The sequence below is a fragment of the Epinephelus fuscoguttatus genome, linkage group LG10 (genome assembly GCF_011397635.1).
Source record: "Epinephelus fuscoguttatus linkage group LG10, E.fuscoguttatus.final_Chr_v1".
Lineage (NCBI taxonomy): Eukaryota > Metazoa > Chordata > Actinopteri > Perciformes > Serranidae > Epinephelus > Epinephelus fuscoguttatus.
The window spans coordinates 32,278,355-32,296,483 of NC_064761.1; the positions used below are offsets into that span (position 1 = coordinate 32,278,355).

General features: G+C 41.8%; 1 protein-coding gene across 2 annotated transcripts; it reads right to left on the bottom strand.

Moving 5' to 3' along the window:
• Positions 1 to 2,084: 2,084 nt before the first annotated feature.
• Positions 2,085 to 12,822, bottom strand: creb3l3a (cAMP responsive element binding protein 3-like 3a). Of its 2 annotated transcripts, none has more exons than XM_049589049.1 (10): positions 12,671 to 12,785; positions 12,164 to 12,280; positions 11,743 to 11,989; positions 8,917 to 9,050; positions 6,285 to 6,395; positions 6,075 to 6,181; positions 5,500 to 5,568; positions 5,227 to 5,311; positions 4,583 to 4,676; positions 2,085 to 2,839 (listed from the first exon to the last, which is right to left on the bottom strand). In XM_049589049.1, exons 1-10 carry the CDS (start codon positions 12,689 to 12,691, stop codon positions 2,523 to 2,525), a joined length of 1,302 nt encoding a protein of 433 aa, XP_049445006.1. In that variant the 5' UTR covers positions 12,692 to 12,785; the 3' UTR covers positions 2,085 to 2,522. The 2 variants fall into 2 exon arrangements, with proteins under 2 accessions (XP_049445006.1, XP_049445005.1); XM_049589048.1 differs by having other exon boundaries at positions 2,088 to 2,839; positions 11,743 to 11,986; positions 12,671 to 12,822.
• Positions 12,823 to 18,129: the final 5,307 nt, after the last annotated feature.

Consider the following 18,129-nt stretch of genomic DNA (forward strand, 5'->3'; position numbering starts at 1 on the left):
TATTTTATTTATTATTATTGTTTAAATTTAGTTCCTGTTGAAAAACAACATCTGCAGGAAGTGTGACAGGCTTTGAAGACAATTTTCATAGAGGCCAAAAGGTGTGATTGCAGCCGCCATGTGATGCTGTTTGACCCAAGAAGAGTTTTTACTGTAGACTTAAATGGAGAAAGAGACATCTGTAAATCAGTGGATACATTTTTTTGAGTGTTTGAATGGACTTGTATTACTATCAAAAAGAGCAATTTTTGAGCAATTCGATCCGCTGACATTTAAAAAATCTACAAGAGCCAGTTGAATCATCTTATCCCCATTCCAGTTAAGTAGCTGGTCTGACTGGTGATGTCAAGCACAAGCTGGCGAAGGACTCACAAAGCAGACTCAGACTCAGATAAAAGTTCAGGGTCTTTAATCAGGTTGGTACACAGGTAGTCAGTCACACAGGCAGAAGTATCCAATTCGATAAGTGTTACGTGCCGTAGAGTTTGTGGTGTGTGTGTGTGTGTGTGTGTGTGGGTGTCTTTGTGTTTGTTACAGGTGCATGTTGCAGGTATGTTCCCTGAATGGTGCCTCGCAGCTGGTGCCAATCAGGTGGAGGATAAAAGGAGAGTGGACCGAGGCCGCTGGCTGTCAGTGGACCGCTAGTGCTCCTGGGAACCGTCTCACCACCACGTGTTTTAGTGTACCTCCTCGCAGTGTGTTAGTGTAATACCAGTGTGTAGTGATTTTCCGTTTAGTGTCTAAGATCCGGTGTTTTCTGAGTTGTACTGATTGTGCATTATCGTCCCTCCTTTTGAGTGGACTGTTTTCAGTTTATAGTTAGTTCTTATCATCCTCAGTTTTTGGAGGATTGTTTTGTGTTCGTGTTTACATTTTTGTTTAGTTAATAAAATATTTGGCTTACGTAAATCCTACCAGCGCTTCATTTTTCCCTCTCCAGTATGTATTGTTTATTTAATTATTACGGTTACTCCTGAACTTCCTAGACAAGTTGGAACGTAACAATAGGTGAAGGGGGTGGTTTAAAAGCAGAAACAGTCAAAAACACGCTCAGAAGGAACACTAGGGAAATGCTGGAACTCTTACTCAAAGGTAAAGATGACAAAGAGCAACTTTCGTAGAAATGAACGGGGCCCTGGCTCCAAAACTGTGTACACTTCTCTTAATACATCTATTGGAAAACAGCCAAACTTACATTACATCACCCACCAGTGGGAGCATTTATTAGCTTGGTGCGGTGCAGTGAATTCTGGTAGTTGTAGGTTATTAAAACCTCTTGAGCAAAAGCAAATGCAACAGCCATTTACCTCTTTGTCTTTGGTCATGTAGCACCATTTTCAAATGTATTTGTGTCTCTCTACTGCATAGACAGCCTTGTTTATGGAAAGACCATCTTTCCAGCAGTGATATACTTTTTAAAAAACCTTTCCATTATTTAAGGTCTCTATATTTTTATGTGTTTGAAATTGCAGAAAATGCAAAATAAACCAATGATATGATTATATGTATGTGACTTGTTATATGTTCTAATAAATCTAGTTTCCACATGAATTTGTTGTAATGGTGGTTCATTCTTGGTTTTTATTACTCTGTTCAGTCAAAAAGTGAACGGTCAGTTTCTACTGTGGTTCATTTAATCCCAGAATTAGATGTCCATTCCTCCCTTGAAGTGAAGCTGAGCTAACCACAGAAAATGTCAACCTGAACATGTCAGACCTTTAGATTAAATTCTGGCCCAAGTGGCTGCGAGGATAAGAACACTTTCATCCCATCACTGTGTGGTCTGCACTGACAGGCCAGACACGATGAGAGCTGTGGACACAACAGCCTGTCTTCCATGAGTAAATACATCAACATGTCAATTATTGGACCAGAAGTCTGAGTCATGAGATAAGAGGTCATCTGTCCCACCTTTGGCCCAGTTCTCTGTCTCCCTCTCTGCTGACATCAAATCTGGGCTACTGTACTTGCCCTTTGAGAGATGGCTTGTCTAAACTTTGAATCATTTCACCGTCGAGGGGGAGGGCACCGTGTGTGTTGAACAGAGAAAATGAATCCACAGTGTTTTGAACCCACTGATCTTGTTTTGGTATTTTTTTTTTTATTTAAGGAAGTTTTATCCCAGAATTAATCCCAACAGTTTCAATCAACTCCTCAATGAAAACATGTTTTACAAATTATTTGTTGAGATCAAAACTGTACACATGATCACAGCTGTGTTTGCCCAGTCTCAAACACACTAATTTACACTGACATTTTATCAAAACCAGGAGACAATGGATACACAGTTCATCTTGACAAACAATTTCAGTGTAAGATTCAAATCCATATTCTGATATAAAACAGTATCACAAATAAGGAAAAGGAACACAGACTGAATATATATATTAAAGGCAACAACAGGAATGATTAAAAGCTTATTCCCCTATCTGTGTAAACAGCAGCCCCAGATAATTCCCTGCTCTACTGTCAGGAGGAGGAAGATTGGGGGAATTCATGGAGGGATAATTTATTCATTTCGTTTACATGTCATCAGCATGTGGCCGCAGCCTGGCAGAGCGATGCGGATCCAAGGTCAAAGTAGCTATGTGACCGGTAATTGGGTCTACATGGAAATGACCCATCCTATCTTCCTGACTGCTGTTCAGAGACGTGTGCTCCAAACTGGACTGGTCTTGATTCACTCCCAGCTTTCCCATCATGGCAGTAATATCTTCCAATCCCCGGTCTCCTGGGTGATGCTGGTGCAGAGGCTCTGATTCATCCTCAGCAGAGAATGGGGATTCAATGACATGCAGCACACGAGAAGCCTGTAGGTTCTGCAGGGACCGTGACTGGACTGTGTGAAAATAAGACAGAGAGAAGATAAACAAGTTCAAGCCTCGGTGGATATGCAGCTCTGCTTATTATTACTATATCTCCATGCTGGCATTACAAGCAAGTGTGTTTCAGTGTACCAGCCCAGTTGTCATGAGAAATTGATCATATTGTGCGATTCTGCATTAGATTTGCATGTATCATATCAATGTTTCTAAAGTGACGCACTACAAGTGACGTAGTACATCAGCTGACTTTGCCACCAGTAGGGGAGAGGATGGTGCATCACCTAGGTGAGACGCCTGCCAAGCTGTAGACCTCTGTTAAAAACCCACAAACAACAACACTGGTTGTCTTTAGGCGATCCATCTGAGTGTTTCCAGTGTTGTTTGTGGAAATGAACCTTGGTGGATTCAGCAGCTCATCACAGCATTTCCCAGTGGCATTTGGGGCACCGAACCTGGGTGTTTTTTTCTATCAAATGTGGGTGTTTTTCACAGAAACATGACAGTGTTTCCCAGCAGTGTTTGAGCCACCGAACCTGGGTTATTTTTATAGACACATCACGGCAATTTAGCCACCAATCTTTGGTGTTTTTCGCCAACACATTGCAGCGTTTCCCAGCAGCGTTTGGGGCACCAAACCTGGGTATCTTTCATTGACATATGGCAGCATTTTGCAGCTGTGTTTGAGCTACAAACCTGAGTGAATTTTACGGACACATTGCAGCGTTTGAGCCACCAAACCTGGGTTTTTGTCATCAACATGTTGCAGAGTTTTGCTGCTGTGTCTGAGCTACCAAACATGGGTGATTTTTTTTTACCAAAACCAAGCCTGGGTATGTTTTACCAACACATTGGAGCGTTTCCCAGTGGCAGTTGAGTCAACAAACTTGGGCGATTTTTTTTACCAGCACACTGTGGCGGTTCTCAGTGGCGTTTGAGCCACAAAACATGGGTGTTTTTTTTTTTTACAGACACCAAACCTGGGTGTGTTTTGTCAACACATTGGAGTGTTTCCTAGCAGCCTTTGAACCACCAAACCTCTGTGTTTTTTATCAACACACTGCAGCGGTTCTCAGTGGTGTTTGAGCCACAAAACTTGGGTGTATTTTACCAACCCATCCCTGCATTTCCAGCAGCTTTTCTGCCAACAAATGTGGGTGTTTTAAGCCACAACAACCATAACCAAGTGGTTTTTGTGCTTAAACCTAACTACAACTTCACCACAGCCTTGTTGAGAAATCTTGCATGTCTTTGCATGTTGTGAGCACATCAACTTTAAACCTGAAGACATTAAAAGCTCTGAAACCTTGTGACATAGCCTTTAGCACTCCGGAAAACTGCAGCACCTGATTTTCCGAAGCTGTCAAACAGCTTATGGTAACAAATGACACCTTGTTGCTCTGCAAACCCTGACCTTGCCTCATAATTAGAAATTGACATTTCAGGGGTTGTGCCAATAAATCTGTTAATAAAGCAATAATTAATGGTAATTTATCACAAGCTGTTGACAGAGCAATACCTTAATAACCGTAATGATAATGTATGGCTATGGTACGCTGTGCGCTGGGTCTAATCTTTTAAGTTTTAAGTTGACAGGAACTCCTCAGACAGGCGGAGCTGGCTGTGTGGCTCCACAGGTATGAACCCTTCCAGCAGTGGGTGAGACTGCAGTTCTAACAGGCTCCTCAGATGTGACAGAGAGCTGCTGGATTAGTTGGCGGGTGGGTGAACAAAGCTATTTGGCGCTGAAGGTTACTCACTTCTGACCGGACTGAAGTCTCCTTGGCTGACCTTGGTGTCAGAGAAAGGCTTGAGGTTGGGGAACAGGATTAATGAGAAGGACAGCAGAAGCACCTGAGAATGTGATAATAAAAACATGGGGAGAAAGAAAGTTAGACTAAGAAAATGACACTGAAAGTAAAGTTGTACATGACAATCTTTGTTCTGCATTGTTGAACTTTTTTATGGCTCATGGTTTCAATATTCCTTCTTTGAATATACTCTTTATGCAACACTGAAGAAACAGTAATCATTTTCTTGCTGTGCTTTTTTGCAAAGCAAAGAATTCCGTGACTGGGAACTGAGACTCATTCATATTTATAGATTAAAAGTTAGGTTTTTAAAATTCTGCTCCACTCATGTTGCCTCGAGTCTTGCGTTTTATTCCATTGGAGTGATCAAAGGCAATGAATGGTTTCAGTTTACACAGAGGAACAGCCTACTGTGCCCGTTTGTGTCCTTTGTGCTGTCTTGTCCATTGTGTACATATCTAGATTGGCCTTTCTCCATGGCTAACCCGGCTATGATGGTTGTTGCTATTTTGCTTGCTATGACGGCAAACAATGAGTCATATGTATCGTCTGGGTTTATTTATCTGCTTCGCACACATTCATAACATTCATACCAGAACACACGTCCCAGTCTGGGCTGGCTTGTTAGATGTATTCATGACCATCGCCTGCAGCCTGCGCAGCTGTTCCATCAGTGACCTGCGGACAAGATTGGGAAAAACGAAATACAATAAGAAAAGAAAAAATAAAATTTTAAAGACAGACGAAAATTATTGGATTAAGGATTTGAGGGAAGTGAGTGAGGTACGATGCTAAAGGCAGTTTCTGAGGGGAGGTAATGCCAAATGAAACATTGTCAGTAAATAGGAGAAGTCACACTCTCTCACATGTTGCATTTCTCCAGCTGGGACACCTTCCTCTGCAGCTCCTGGTTGTGTGCATTGCAGGCGGCCATCCTATAGGAGATGATACACAGGGTCCAGTGTTTAAAGACTGCATCCACTTTGCATTACTGGCACGTTTTTCAACGCTACAAGTACCATATGTCTTCAATTAATTTCCCACCTGTTCAGCACCAGACACTCAGAATTCACATGTATGCCCTCGCTCACACTACATTACCATGCAGTGATCACATATTGAAGATAAAATGGATAACATACCTAAAGCAAGTTTCAGGTCTCTGCAAGGTGATGTTTTTAATATTTATTATCTATATTTTAAGCATTTATGAGGGGTTGGGTTAATGATATCTGACAGAGGCCAGAATCAAACCAGGAGGTCATGGCTACATGGCACAGCGGACACATCATCATAATGTGATGAAATTAACTGTCCAGCGGCTGCCAGGAGGGCATTCAGGGTTAATTTTAGGAAATGGTGAGCATATTGAACATGTTGTTTGTTTGTTTGTTTGCACGTAAAACAATTCTCATTTTCTTTGTATGAATCAGATTCTTACCTGCTCTCCAGCCCGTCAATATACTCCTTCTTCTTCTTCCTGCTCTCCTGAGCAGACTGCTTGTTGCGAATCTTTCTGCGTATTTTCTTCAGAATCCTTTCTTCGTACTAGATTAACAGAAGAATGATCATTTTCGTTTTGCGCCCCTTGGGAGATACACTCTGGGAGCTGATAATTGTTCTCATTGTTGAGGCATTGATAGCATTTTACCTTTGTAAGAGGTAGCTGGCTGGGCAGAGTCACCCCCTCCTTTGCTAAAAGCTTCTTCTCATCTTCATTGAGAATCAACTCTTGAATGGACTGTTGGGATGGGTGTGGGGCCTGTTGGCGAGATATGAATACTAATATTTAAAACATAATCTCCTCTGTGTGATTAAATTTTCTCTCTGCCCCCACCTCCTCCTCTGCCCCTACTTTTCTCCCTAAAGCCTCACAGGAAGTAGTTAAATGAGTGCAGACTATCAGGCCACCTGCATCACTCCCATTTCATGGCTACCTCAAAGCAATTACGGTGTGGGAACATAAGTTGCATTCTGCCACTCTCTCCTTCATCTTATTAAACTGGGCCGCAGAGATGGAATCAATACCATCCAATATCAATACTGCACACGGCAAGTTTCAGATGCACAAACACATTATTCTGCTCGTGGTGATCTTGTGTGGTCACTTGAAATTGTCAAGTTTTAGGAATATTTTCTTTGGGATTATTATTTGAGCGATATTTAATATGGTGCAGCACGGGGTGGCACAGCAGCGCAGTGTTTAGCATCTCACAACATGGAAGTTGAGGGTCAGTGGTTGTGTCATCTAATGGACGGTGCAGAATAATACTGTCTCCACACAAAATACTATTTTGCTATTTCTCTGAACTTGAAAGAGGTCATCGATCCCGCGCATGGGAGCCCTTCTGTGCGGAGTTTGCATGTTCTCCCCGTGTCAGCGTGGGTTCTCTCCAGGTACTCCAGCTTCCTCCCACAGTCCAAAGACATGCAGGTTAATTGGTAACTCTAAATTGTCCGTAGGTGTGAATGTGAGCGTGAATGGTTGTCTGTCTCTATGTGTCAGCCCTGCGATAGTCTGGCGACCTGTCCAGGGTGTACCCTGCCTCTTGCCCGATGTAGCTGGGATAGGCTCCAGCCCCCCCGCGACCCTCAAGAGGATGAAGTGGTTAGAAGATGAATGAATGAATGAATGAATGAATGAATGAAAGAGGTCATATCTCAAAAATCAACAACATCGACTTTGACAAAATACAAACTTAAAGGGAGAGTTCACCCAAAAATCTAAAATATTTCTCCTCTTACTTTTAGTGTTGTTTTTTAATCTAGACTGTTTTGGTGTGAGCTGCAGAGTGTTGAAGATATCAGAGAGATAACTATTTTCTTTCTACCAAACTACACCAGGCAACTGTATTATTGTGCAGAAGGAAGTGTGTACCTACTCATGGACAGAGACTCATGCTTGTGACACTGTGGGATAAAAACATCAATGCTATCCTCCTTGGCTGAGCTCTAAGGACCCGGTCTCACTCCAAAGTCGTTGAAATCCAGCACTTGGGCAGTGACTTGCGGCATCAGACACTGACTTAAGTCCTTAAACATCGACGTGATACGTGGCTGGTCGCCCTTATACTGTAGTTTAAGGATGCTCGGCAGTGTCAAGGGGGAACGCTTCAGGACAAGAACGAAAGTTAATGCATCAAAAGTCTGTGTGGGGTGGGCAGGAGGGGTGGTGGATGGGTCCAATAAGCACCAACTTTCACCAGGGAGAGCAGTGTTCATGACCTGTAAGATGATAAAGCCAAACTCTGTTCTTTTTTCCTAAACCTAACCACATGTTTTTGTTGCCTAAACCCCATCACGTCTTAGCTGTTGAAGGAAAAAAGAACGTCTGTTTGCAGCGTTGTACCGACGTAGTGCACTTACTTTGAAAGACACTGTATGTAAACAGTAAATCTCCTGTGAAAACAGAAGTGTATCTTGAAGGAAGACAATGCATGTATCAGGCATAACTTGACACGGTGTCCCAGAACAGCCAACACACCCAGGGTACCTTGCAGATCGTATCTGGGCGCGAAAGTCCATGAACCAAACGTCGATAAATGACGTGGTCCCAGTGAGAATGTGTTGGCTGTAATGTTAGCGAGCTTAGCGGTGCTAGGTGAGCTAGCAGTAGATGCACACTTTCTTCTGCATGGTGATACAGTTGGCAAGTGTAGTTCAGTAGAAAGAAAATAGTTCCTATGAAACTGCTCACAACAAGGTCTTTGAATTATCTTGAGAAACCAGGTCATGATTTCTGGAAAGAGACATTGTTGTTGAGTCTTTCAAATGTTTTTTTAGCACTTTGAGCACCACAAGCTAAGTGCTGTCTAGTTCCATTATATTTGTGAGAAGACAAACACCTCTACAGTTGATATCTCCAACACCCTGCAGCTCACACCAAAACAATCTAGATTGATAAACAACACTACAGGTAAGAGGAAAATTGTGTCATTCTGATTTTGGGGGGAACTGTGCCTTTGAATATTTCTGTGTATTTCTCCTCTCTGTATCAGCATACAAACCTGAGTGCTGCTGAGAGGGTTTTACATGCTTAACAATCCTTCCCTAAAAATAAAAGTTTTAAAATAGATAATTTCATTTGCAATTCCAAAAGGTCCCTCCCCTGAGTGAATCCAGGGCCTCAGTGAACATAGTCACCCAATTTCCCTGCTTTCATCAAAATACACAAGCACACACTGGCTCACACAAAAGATAAACAACAGGTCCTGGTGACATTTGATACTATAGATCTCTGTATCACCCCCACAACAAACTCACCACAACTGGTACACACTTACGGGCTCTGGTGTGCCAGACAGTAGCAGATCCTTGACAGTTAGTGGGAAGGCAGAGGACATCTGCGGTCTGTGTACATCAGAATGATATTGTGTAATCCTTGTCCTGTCTGTTGGGAATCCAGGCTGCCATCCATCTGCACCCACACACACACACACACACACACACACACACACACACACACACACAAACACACAGTTATATGCATTAAGATCATGCAAACAAAAATCAATACGACATGCTTGTGTCATTATTTGGATTCTTTGATAAACAACATAAAAACATGAGAAATGACATTTGGAGCCTGAACGTTACGCAAATATCGATTACTCTGTTTGGGCCTTAACATGTGTGCTTTTCATCAGCAGTGACATCAGTGTCTTTGATAGTTTGAATACTCTTGAACTCAGACACAAATGTGTTGATCTTACTTTATCTCCTGTGATACAGTAAATCCAGGGCCCAGTTGTTCAGAACTAATCTGATGGATTGGATTAGATCAAATCTTGAAAATGGGTTGTTCAAAAGGAAAAAAGGATTCTGAAATCAGATTTAATCACACAATCCAGTTTTGGTTTTGATCTGGATCAAAGCTTCAGTATGTGTTGTTCGAAACCTTTTAGCAGGATTGGGATGCCTTTGATCCAAAATATTTTTTACCCTGATCCCAGCAGAAGAGTGGATTCAGGGTGGATTTCAGAAACAAAATGTTACAAAACTTTTGAACTGATCAAATATATACACCCATTTATATTTTGCATTTGATTTGTTTTACCATAATAAAGTGGACAAAGTAGACATTAGGCACCTATCAAGCCTTTCAGTACACTTAAATTGAAAAAAAGACCTGTGTCGACATTAGATAATCCCCCAAATAGCTGTCAATATAAAAAAAGTTATTTATCAAATATAGATTTAAGCTTTTTAATGATTTAACGTTGATTTATCATTAATGTTCATTACAATATCACAGTCAAAAGTAGTTCATAACAGTGTGTCCTCAGTGCTCCATGGTGGGTATTCTACATGTTGTTCTTTACATAGCTGGTAGCCTATATTGTGATATGTAGTCCCATTTATAGCACTGGTTATCCAGATTTGGAAATCTGGAAAGTTTGTATCTGGGTCAGGGTGATCCAGTCCAATATTGTTTTAAGAAATTGGCACAAAAGTAAGATGAATCAGCAGATCCTGGATAGCAAAACATAGGATTTCAATATCCAGATCACTCTGATCCAGTTTAGTTTTTCGAACAACTCAACCTTGTCTCACTCTGCCAGCGACATCTGTCTTCAGACACCAACAAAAAAACAGCTGTCCTTTCACGTTGGCACGATACACAACTGGTTTCCATTATTGTTTAACGGCTTTCTGACTTTCACCCGGGAGGCTTGTGTTCGCTTTCTGCGAGATTATAAAGCAAACCCTGTTCTTTTTTCCTTAACCCAACCACGTGCGACTGTTAGCAAAACTTTACCATGTGTGCTTGTTGTTGAAAGAAAAAATACATCAATTCAAGGTGTTGTACCGACGTAGCAGCACAACGTTTATTTTGAAAGAGACGGTATGCAAACTGTACATTTTGAAAGCAGACAGTGCATGTAACAGGCAGAAGTTGACATGGTGTCCCAGAACATCAACAACGAATGCAACCAGGGTACTTTGCACGTCAAATGTGGACGTAGAAAGTCACGACCAAACGTCAATATGTGACAGTACGTGATGTGTCCGTTTGCCTCTCCCTTGCGCCAGTCCAGGCCCACTCCTCGTCCTTGTATAGTTTCAAAGTTTATACGATAATGCCTATTATATTGTCATGTATTATTCATAATGATGACTATTATTATCATATCACTTAATTTTATTCCTTCATTAATGTATTATTATTTGATTATATTGCTATTACAGAAGATGTATCTAATGTCTCTATAACATCAAAGTAGCCCCTTTTTCTCGCGCTCTCTTGCCACACCTCCCATAGCCTGTTCTCTTGAGTCAGTAACCACATACACACACCGCTGCCTCACACACAGACATAAAAGCATGAACACGCACACATTACCCACACATACCCTACGTGAAACAATCTAATCTCTAGTCCTGGACTCTTATCATATCACTACATACATCACCATAACTGCTTTATGTTATTGTCTGTATGTCTGTCAACTGCATCTGTCCTGTTCACTTTCAACATACATATTGTTTAGTCACAATATTTCACAAAAAAAAATAAAGCACCAAACTGGTACATATCCCAGCTACAACATGTAGTTTGGAAGGCTGTGATTATTTGTCGAATGGGCTTAAGGGAGTAAAGAAGGCAGCAATCCTGAGCAGTTTAGTAGGGAGGCAGGTTGGGATGTTGGATGGGTCACAAAACACATGACTTTCCCTGGGACTTTCCCAATTAGATGGGTGTTCAGGACTGGATGAAATCTGAGTGAACTTTGAGTCATTTAAAGATATGGCTTCACCATGTTTCTTTTCACAAACCTAACCACTATCTTTACTTGCCTACTTGCCTAACCTCTGTAACTTTAAGTAAACTACGTAAGTTTATATGAAGGATGTAATGTCATTTGTGGGACGCTAATTCGTAGGATATCAAACGAAATGCTGTAAGAGGATATGATGATTTTATATTGAGTGTCTTTTGGTTTCGGATTGTTGGTCAGATAAAACAAGACGTTTAATGACACCTCTTTGGACTCTAACTTGTGACGAGCAATTTTAAGAAGAAACCTGTAGATGAATCAATGATGAAAAGATGATAAAGATGCTAAAATGTTTCCCTTCTGTTTTTCAGGTGGATATTTGTGACTCACTGAGGTCAATGGAGATGTCGGCTTCCAGGGCTGCCTTGGTTTGTGGCCTCGTACCAAAATACTGAGCGTCCTCAGGGGGGCTCTCGGGGCGCTGGGGGCTGTCCATCTGGTCCGAGGGAGGGTCCTCACTGATCCCACTGTCACTGGGGGAAGGGGACCAGAGAGGCGAGCCTGACACAGAATCATTTCCACTCAGGAGGGCATTGAGGAAGTCATCATCTGTCTGTTCGGCCGGCTGCAGCATCTGCTGGGTGAAAAACCCTAAGCTATCATTAGGCTGTCTGTGTGAGATGACAACACGGTGGGACAGTCTTTTAAAAACCCACAGAGCATGTCATGGTGGAACCGCACAGTACATACAAAGCAAACAGCTATTTCTAGCATATATGAGTGATATTAAAAACCCCACAGTCTCACACACATTTGATTCCTGGACTGGCCAGGTGTGGTGGTTGCCATGGCGTCCCGTTTCCTCATGACGGAGAATCCCATCGTTTTGATCAAACAGCCAATCGAGCAGCTCGATGCCATCACAGCCCTGAAATGAGATCATGACATTCAATGACAGCACACATGCACACTATGTCTTTGATGCTTTCAGAAGCAAAGACAACAATATGAAGGTTTCATATGCTGCCACAGCTGGGGACTGCTTCTTACTACCAACGACTCGCCATGATCCTCCCTGAACACACCATACTGTGTTATACGTTCCCAAAAATCTGTCTCGATGTCTGTCAGTCTCTTTAACAATGTTACGTTAATAATTACGTCCAGTCAATGTCATTTTAAAGCAAGTATTTCTCTGTAAATTGAGGATTTTGATGTATGCTTTAAATTTGTTCTCAAGCCTGAACTTTGCTCTTGCCCCAGTAACCCATAACTGGCAAACTACAATGCGATAAAAAGATCATGTTTGGTTATTTACCTGATCTGGGTAGTGCTCCATAGTTTCCGTGCTTTGGCGGCACACCAGAGAAACCCCCAAGATGACAGAGACCCAGACAAAATATCCAATGCACTTTGTTGTGCCGCTGCTTTGTCTCTGCTCCTAAAGAGCCTCCACTGTATCTTTCAGCTCTTCTTCACGGGTTCAAAGTTCAAACTCCAACTCAACACACCCAGCCAACTGGCTTGCTCTGTCCCCATTGGCTACGAGGAGATATAATCTGAGTGGTAGCCAAGAGTACACAAATAAGGAACTTCACAAGACATCTATCTGGAGACGGAGGCCATGAAGTCTGCGCTAAGATGTAAAACACCATATGGGTCAAAGTCTGTTGTTTCTTTTCCTTTTATTTTTTTGATAGCTTATTGACAGAAGGATAGCTCTGACCTTTGGCATATATTATAACACAATGGACACACAATGGCTAGAGTGTAGAAAACAAAAGTTACACACATGTGTACTTGTTTGGTAAAGTGAGTCAATAAACAATTACGCTCACTTTGCATGTTAGTGTGTTATGGCAGTTTATGAGGCAACAGTTTATTAGGGGATTCATTTATTTGCAGAATAAGTGGGACCAATGAAAGGCGACTTGAGGCCAATTTCAGTGCTAATCAGTCTCTAAGGTGGTTTAAGACATGAATGTACTGCAAAGTAGTGGCTGAAAACATAATTACATGGAAACAATTTGCAGTTTTTCTTCATAACCTAAGCAATTTGTTTGAGGGTCTAATTATTTTTTTCATCAATTATTCAATTTTCATCAAAACCCAGCGTGCTCCAACAAGTACACAAATAAATTAATTCATCATAGAGGACACCTGAAAGCACAAAAACATCAATATTAAATATAAGATTCTCCGATAACCTACAGCTCTGGTGTTTGGTGCCACTTCAGTTTAGCTGTGACTCATGAGGACAATGGTGAGAGAGAAACAAAGCACACATCCACAGCAGTGAGCAGGGCAGAAAGGCTGAAAGGTACGTTAGTGACGGCTGTTTAGTTTGTGTTTATACAATAATGGCATTTAACAGAGATGTATTTACTAGACTGAAAGAGCTCAGAAAGCTCATGGGATGCAGCAAACTTGCCGTTTACACACAGTGGTGGAAAGAAATGACGCTGACACTGTGTGACCATTAACATAGTTTTTATATAGTAGGACACAGAAATGCTGAAAAACAGTTTAACAGTCGAACTCTGCAGTTCAGTACTGCACTGCTCAGTCTTGTCACATTTTCAGCGCGCCTTCTCTAACATGTATAATGTGTTTCGAAAGAAGTCACTGACTTTGCTTTACCTGGACTTGAACAAGTCAATTTCAGCCAGCCTGTAATTCCTGCGTTGTACAAAGAAAACACTGATTATGTTAGGTTTTATGCATTTAAAATTTTTAAAATAAAGAAAATTTCTCTACTTTTTACACCCCTTATTGGCAGAAATGGGATGTAACTTACTATAACTTACACATTAGTGTATAATCACTTGAAAATAAATGGACCTGCACTTGTATAGCGCCTTTCTAGTCATCTGACCACTCAAGCCGCTTTTTACACAACTGTACGAGTAACATTCACCCATTCACACACACATTTACACACTGGTGGCCGAGGCTGCCATACAAGGTGCCACCTGCTACTCAGTTTTTAACACACTCACACGCTGATGGAACAGCCATCAGGTGCAATTCTGGGTTCAGTATCTTGCTCAAGGATACTTCCACACGACCTGCTCTACCTCTGAGCCACAGCCGCCTTGAGAATTGTTGTGTTCACGTCACCTTAGAAAAAGCTGTTTCTTGTTCGTCGTGTTGCACCGCCATGCTCCTACAGTTGCCTGGAACGGACAAACCAAACACTGGCTCTAGATGGGGCCTCTGCGACATCATAAAAACACTGACTTTGTATTTTTAAACTGCTTTGTTGTGTGTATATATATCGGTTTAAATGACCAGGTCTGCTTGTTTTACAGAGGAAGAGACCTCTGTGGATAATTCAGCTCCTGGTAAAAAACTCCAAAGCGTATGGATCTGATGTCAGAAAAAAAAAGGTGAGCACACATTTGAAGGTGCTGGGCTAGCGGCCCGTCTCCAACATGCTAAACAGCATCGGAGGAACATGGATTTAAAATGTACAGCTACTTTATTCAAGTTTGGGGGGTTTTCAACCACACCACTCTCATGACCGTGAAGTAAATGTGAAGTTACAGGCAGCAGCAGGTTAGCTTAGCTTGGCACAAAGACTGGAAACACTGGGAAGCAGCGAGCCTGGCTCTTGTAGGTAGGTAACAAAATTCCTTTAAACCCCAGAGCTTCTCTCCCTTCACCAGCGTAACCACCACAAATCAAAACCTTTATGATCTTACATCAATAAATCAGAACCACCTCTTTTTTATGCTCCACCAAAATCTCACCTTCACATCCTCTATGAGCTCACTGCTGCCATGTCGAAAGGTAGAACGAGGTCACCGCCTGTAATCATCATTTCATCAGAGTTACTGATATCATGCATTGCAGTTGGAGATGAGTTTATTTGACTTGGCAGCGTGGGCCTGCTGTGGGGAAGGCTCCCTGCCGCAGCGCTACAGCGTAACACATGATAAATAACGTGGGGAGAATAGCAAACAATTGCCCTGTTTTTAGTAATACAGCCTCAGCTGGGGGGATCAAACAGATCAGAGCTAGAGGAGGCGGAGGGGGTGGTGGAGAGGGCTTTTTGTGAAGCAGTAGCAGCAGCAAAGCAGCGTCGGTGAATATGAGCGCTAAGACTTGATTGGTATGATAAGGTCGCTGTCAGCTGACACAGCACAGAGTTAGAGTGTCTTGCCGGGACTAGTCTAATGGGTTTTCATAAAAGAAGCATTACGTAATTGTTATTGCTTTATTATCTGATGGAAGAAGGTTCCAAAGGGCAAAAGCTCTGTAATTACTCCCCGAGCTGTTTTTGAAAACTTCAGCTGTGAGAAGTGTCTCTGTGAAATGAGGAGTTCAATACAAGCAGAGAGTGAGTTTCATGGTCTTCACTCCAGGAATCTCACTCATGCTGCGGCAGATTTGTCATCACTCAAAAGTTCTGGCATTTATTTTAATTTTACCTTTTCCATATTTTGTGCCAAGTTATGAAAATTGAAAGGCAGCAGTAAAAGTTTATTAATATGAGCAAGGACAAATATGATGTATGCTAAAGGTGTGTTGCAGGCATGTGCACAGATAGACATTTTGCTCCCTGTCTAGATAAGTGCCCCTTTTGCAAGACATTTTTTTTTCTATTTCTTCTAATGATTTTCTGTTTTAGTTTTTAAGTTTGGCCCATGGCATCTGTTCATAGTTAAAAGTGTGTTGAATGCCCGACAACAGCGTTTGAGTTGAGCCCCTGTCTCTCCCTCTTTTCCCTCATGGCAGCTGCACGCAAATCGAGCGACCTGTAGAGCAGCATCACGTCTCCCTCCCACGCCTCTGCATTGTTTGTCACTGTTCCGTAATTAAACCACTATTAAAATATCTCAATGCAGCCAGTTTAATTTAGGCAATAACCCACCATTAACACCAAGTAAGCCTGGCATGAAACCAAACCATTTCCCTCCAGCCCTCTGCCTTTGGGTTTACCAACAGACGCTGAATTGCTTTCCAACTTCTGTGCATCTTTTTAAGCCAAAACTCTACTTGAAATAAAATAAAGTTTATGTCTCCCACGTTGCATCTGTGATAATGAAGTTAAACAAAAGTTATGTGAATTTTGGGGCTGTGCTGTGTGAAGAGCGCACAGGAGAAGGAAGAGGAGTGCAAGGTTGCATGTTTCTGTTATCTGGGTTTCTTAAACTATACTGAAAGCTTATTTAGAAGATGATTATCAGAATTAGCGCCTGACTATTCCTAAAAGAATGGAGGAGAAGACAGTGAGGTGTAATGATTTAGTACAAAACTTGGACTCGGGGCATCGGTGGCTTAGTGGTGGAGCGGGCGCCCCATGTGCGGGGCTGTTGCCACAGTGGCCCGGGTTTGACTCCGGCCTGTGGCCCTTTGCTGCTTGACTCTCCCTCTCTCTCTCCCCCCCTTTCACAATTAAAGGCAAAAAATGCCCATAAAAATATCTTTAAAAAAAAACCTTGGACTCAGTTGCAGAGGAAGACACAAAACACCAAGAACAGTTTCCATAAATCCAAGCAGTGTCAAAAACCAAGCAATCAAACACGAGGAAAAGGATGGAGAACATGAACACACTAGGGTGAAAATCATACTCAGGAAGTAAAAGAAACACTATACATGATGAGAGGACATGACAGAATATCACATGAGGAGAGGAGAAGAACATTTTTAGTTGAACACAGGCCTACTTTGTAGTTTGGTAGGAAGATTAATTTATAATTATATTAAGTCAGAGAACAGGGTTTTTTAATTTTGTATAAAGATTTGTTGATTGTAAATGGTTGTTTACTTTATAGACCACTAAACTGTACCACTAAAATGTGGCATTGTTTTCTTTGTTGTTGCCTGTTATAAAGAAATGATAATTGTAGAAAGTGAATGTGTAGCAGCTGCTAAGTTGATATAGTATAGATATTTAGACATCTCATAAGTAAGCTCGACAGACATTTCCCAATAAAAGATAGAAACCTCTCGGCAGGATGCACTATAAGCACATGTGCAAAAATAAATGCCCTTTTTTCCCATTTGAGCACCTGCCCTGCAAAATATCTGTGCTCTCACTCAAGGGTGGAAAATATGCTGCCTGGGCATTGCTCTTGGCTTCACCACAATGATACCAGGAGCATCATTTAGTGTTTGTGTAAGCCTCACTGGACTTTCCACCACCTCCAATGTAAACCCACCCACATCATTTTTAGACAATCAGAGCAACAAACATAGTTTAAAGAGTATGAAAGTCCACTCGTGGTGGGCAGAAGGTAAGGTGGATTGGTCTAACACCGGACTTAGACCCAGGAGAGCAATGTTTGACACCAACAAACAACAACACCAGCTGCGACATTTCTGGCACTCAAAGGTGTTTTTTTAAGCAATGCGCTTCTGCTTTTTGGACCCATTTGTGGCACTCCAAGCCAGTTTTTTTTTTATTTGGGTTTTTTAGCAATGCGCCACCGCCTTCTTTCCAGTCACATTTATGGCACTTCAAGTTGGGTGTTTGTTTAGCAACATGCTGCTGCTTTTCTGGCCATGTTTGTGGCACTTAAAGCCACAGGTTGTTGGTTTTTTTTTTTTGCAACATCCACAATCTTTTCCTAACCATAACCAAGAAGTTTTGTTCTAGTCTAACTTCAGATCCCTTCTTACTGCTCTATTTGTGCCACTCAAAGGCAGGTGTTTTTTTTAGCAACATCTGCAGTCTGTTCCTCACCATAACCAAGCAGTTTTGTTGCCTAAACCTTATTGCTGACCTCCTTGTACCACTGACCCTTCTGCGGCAAATTACACAGAAGAGCG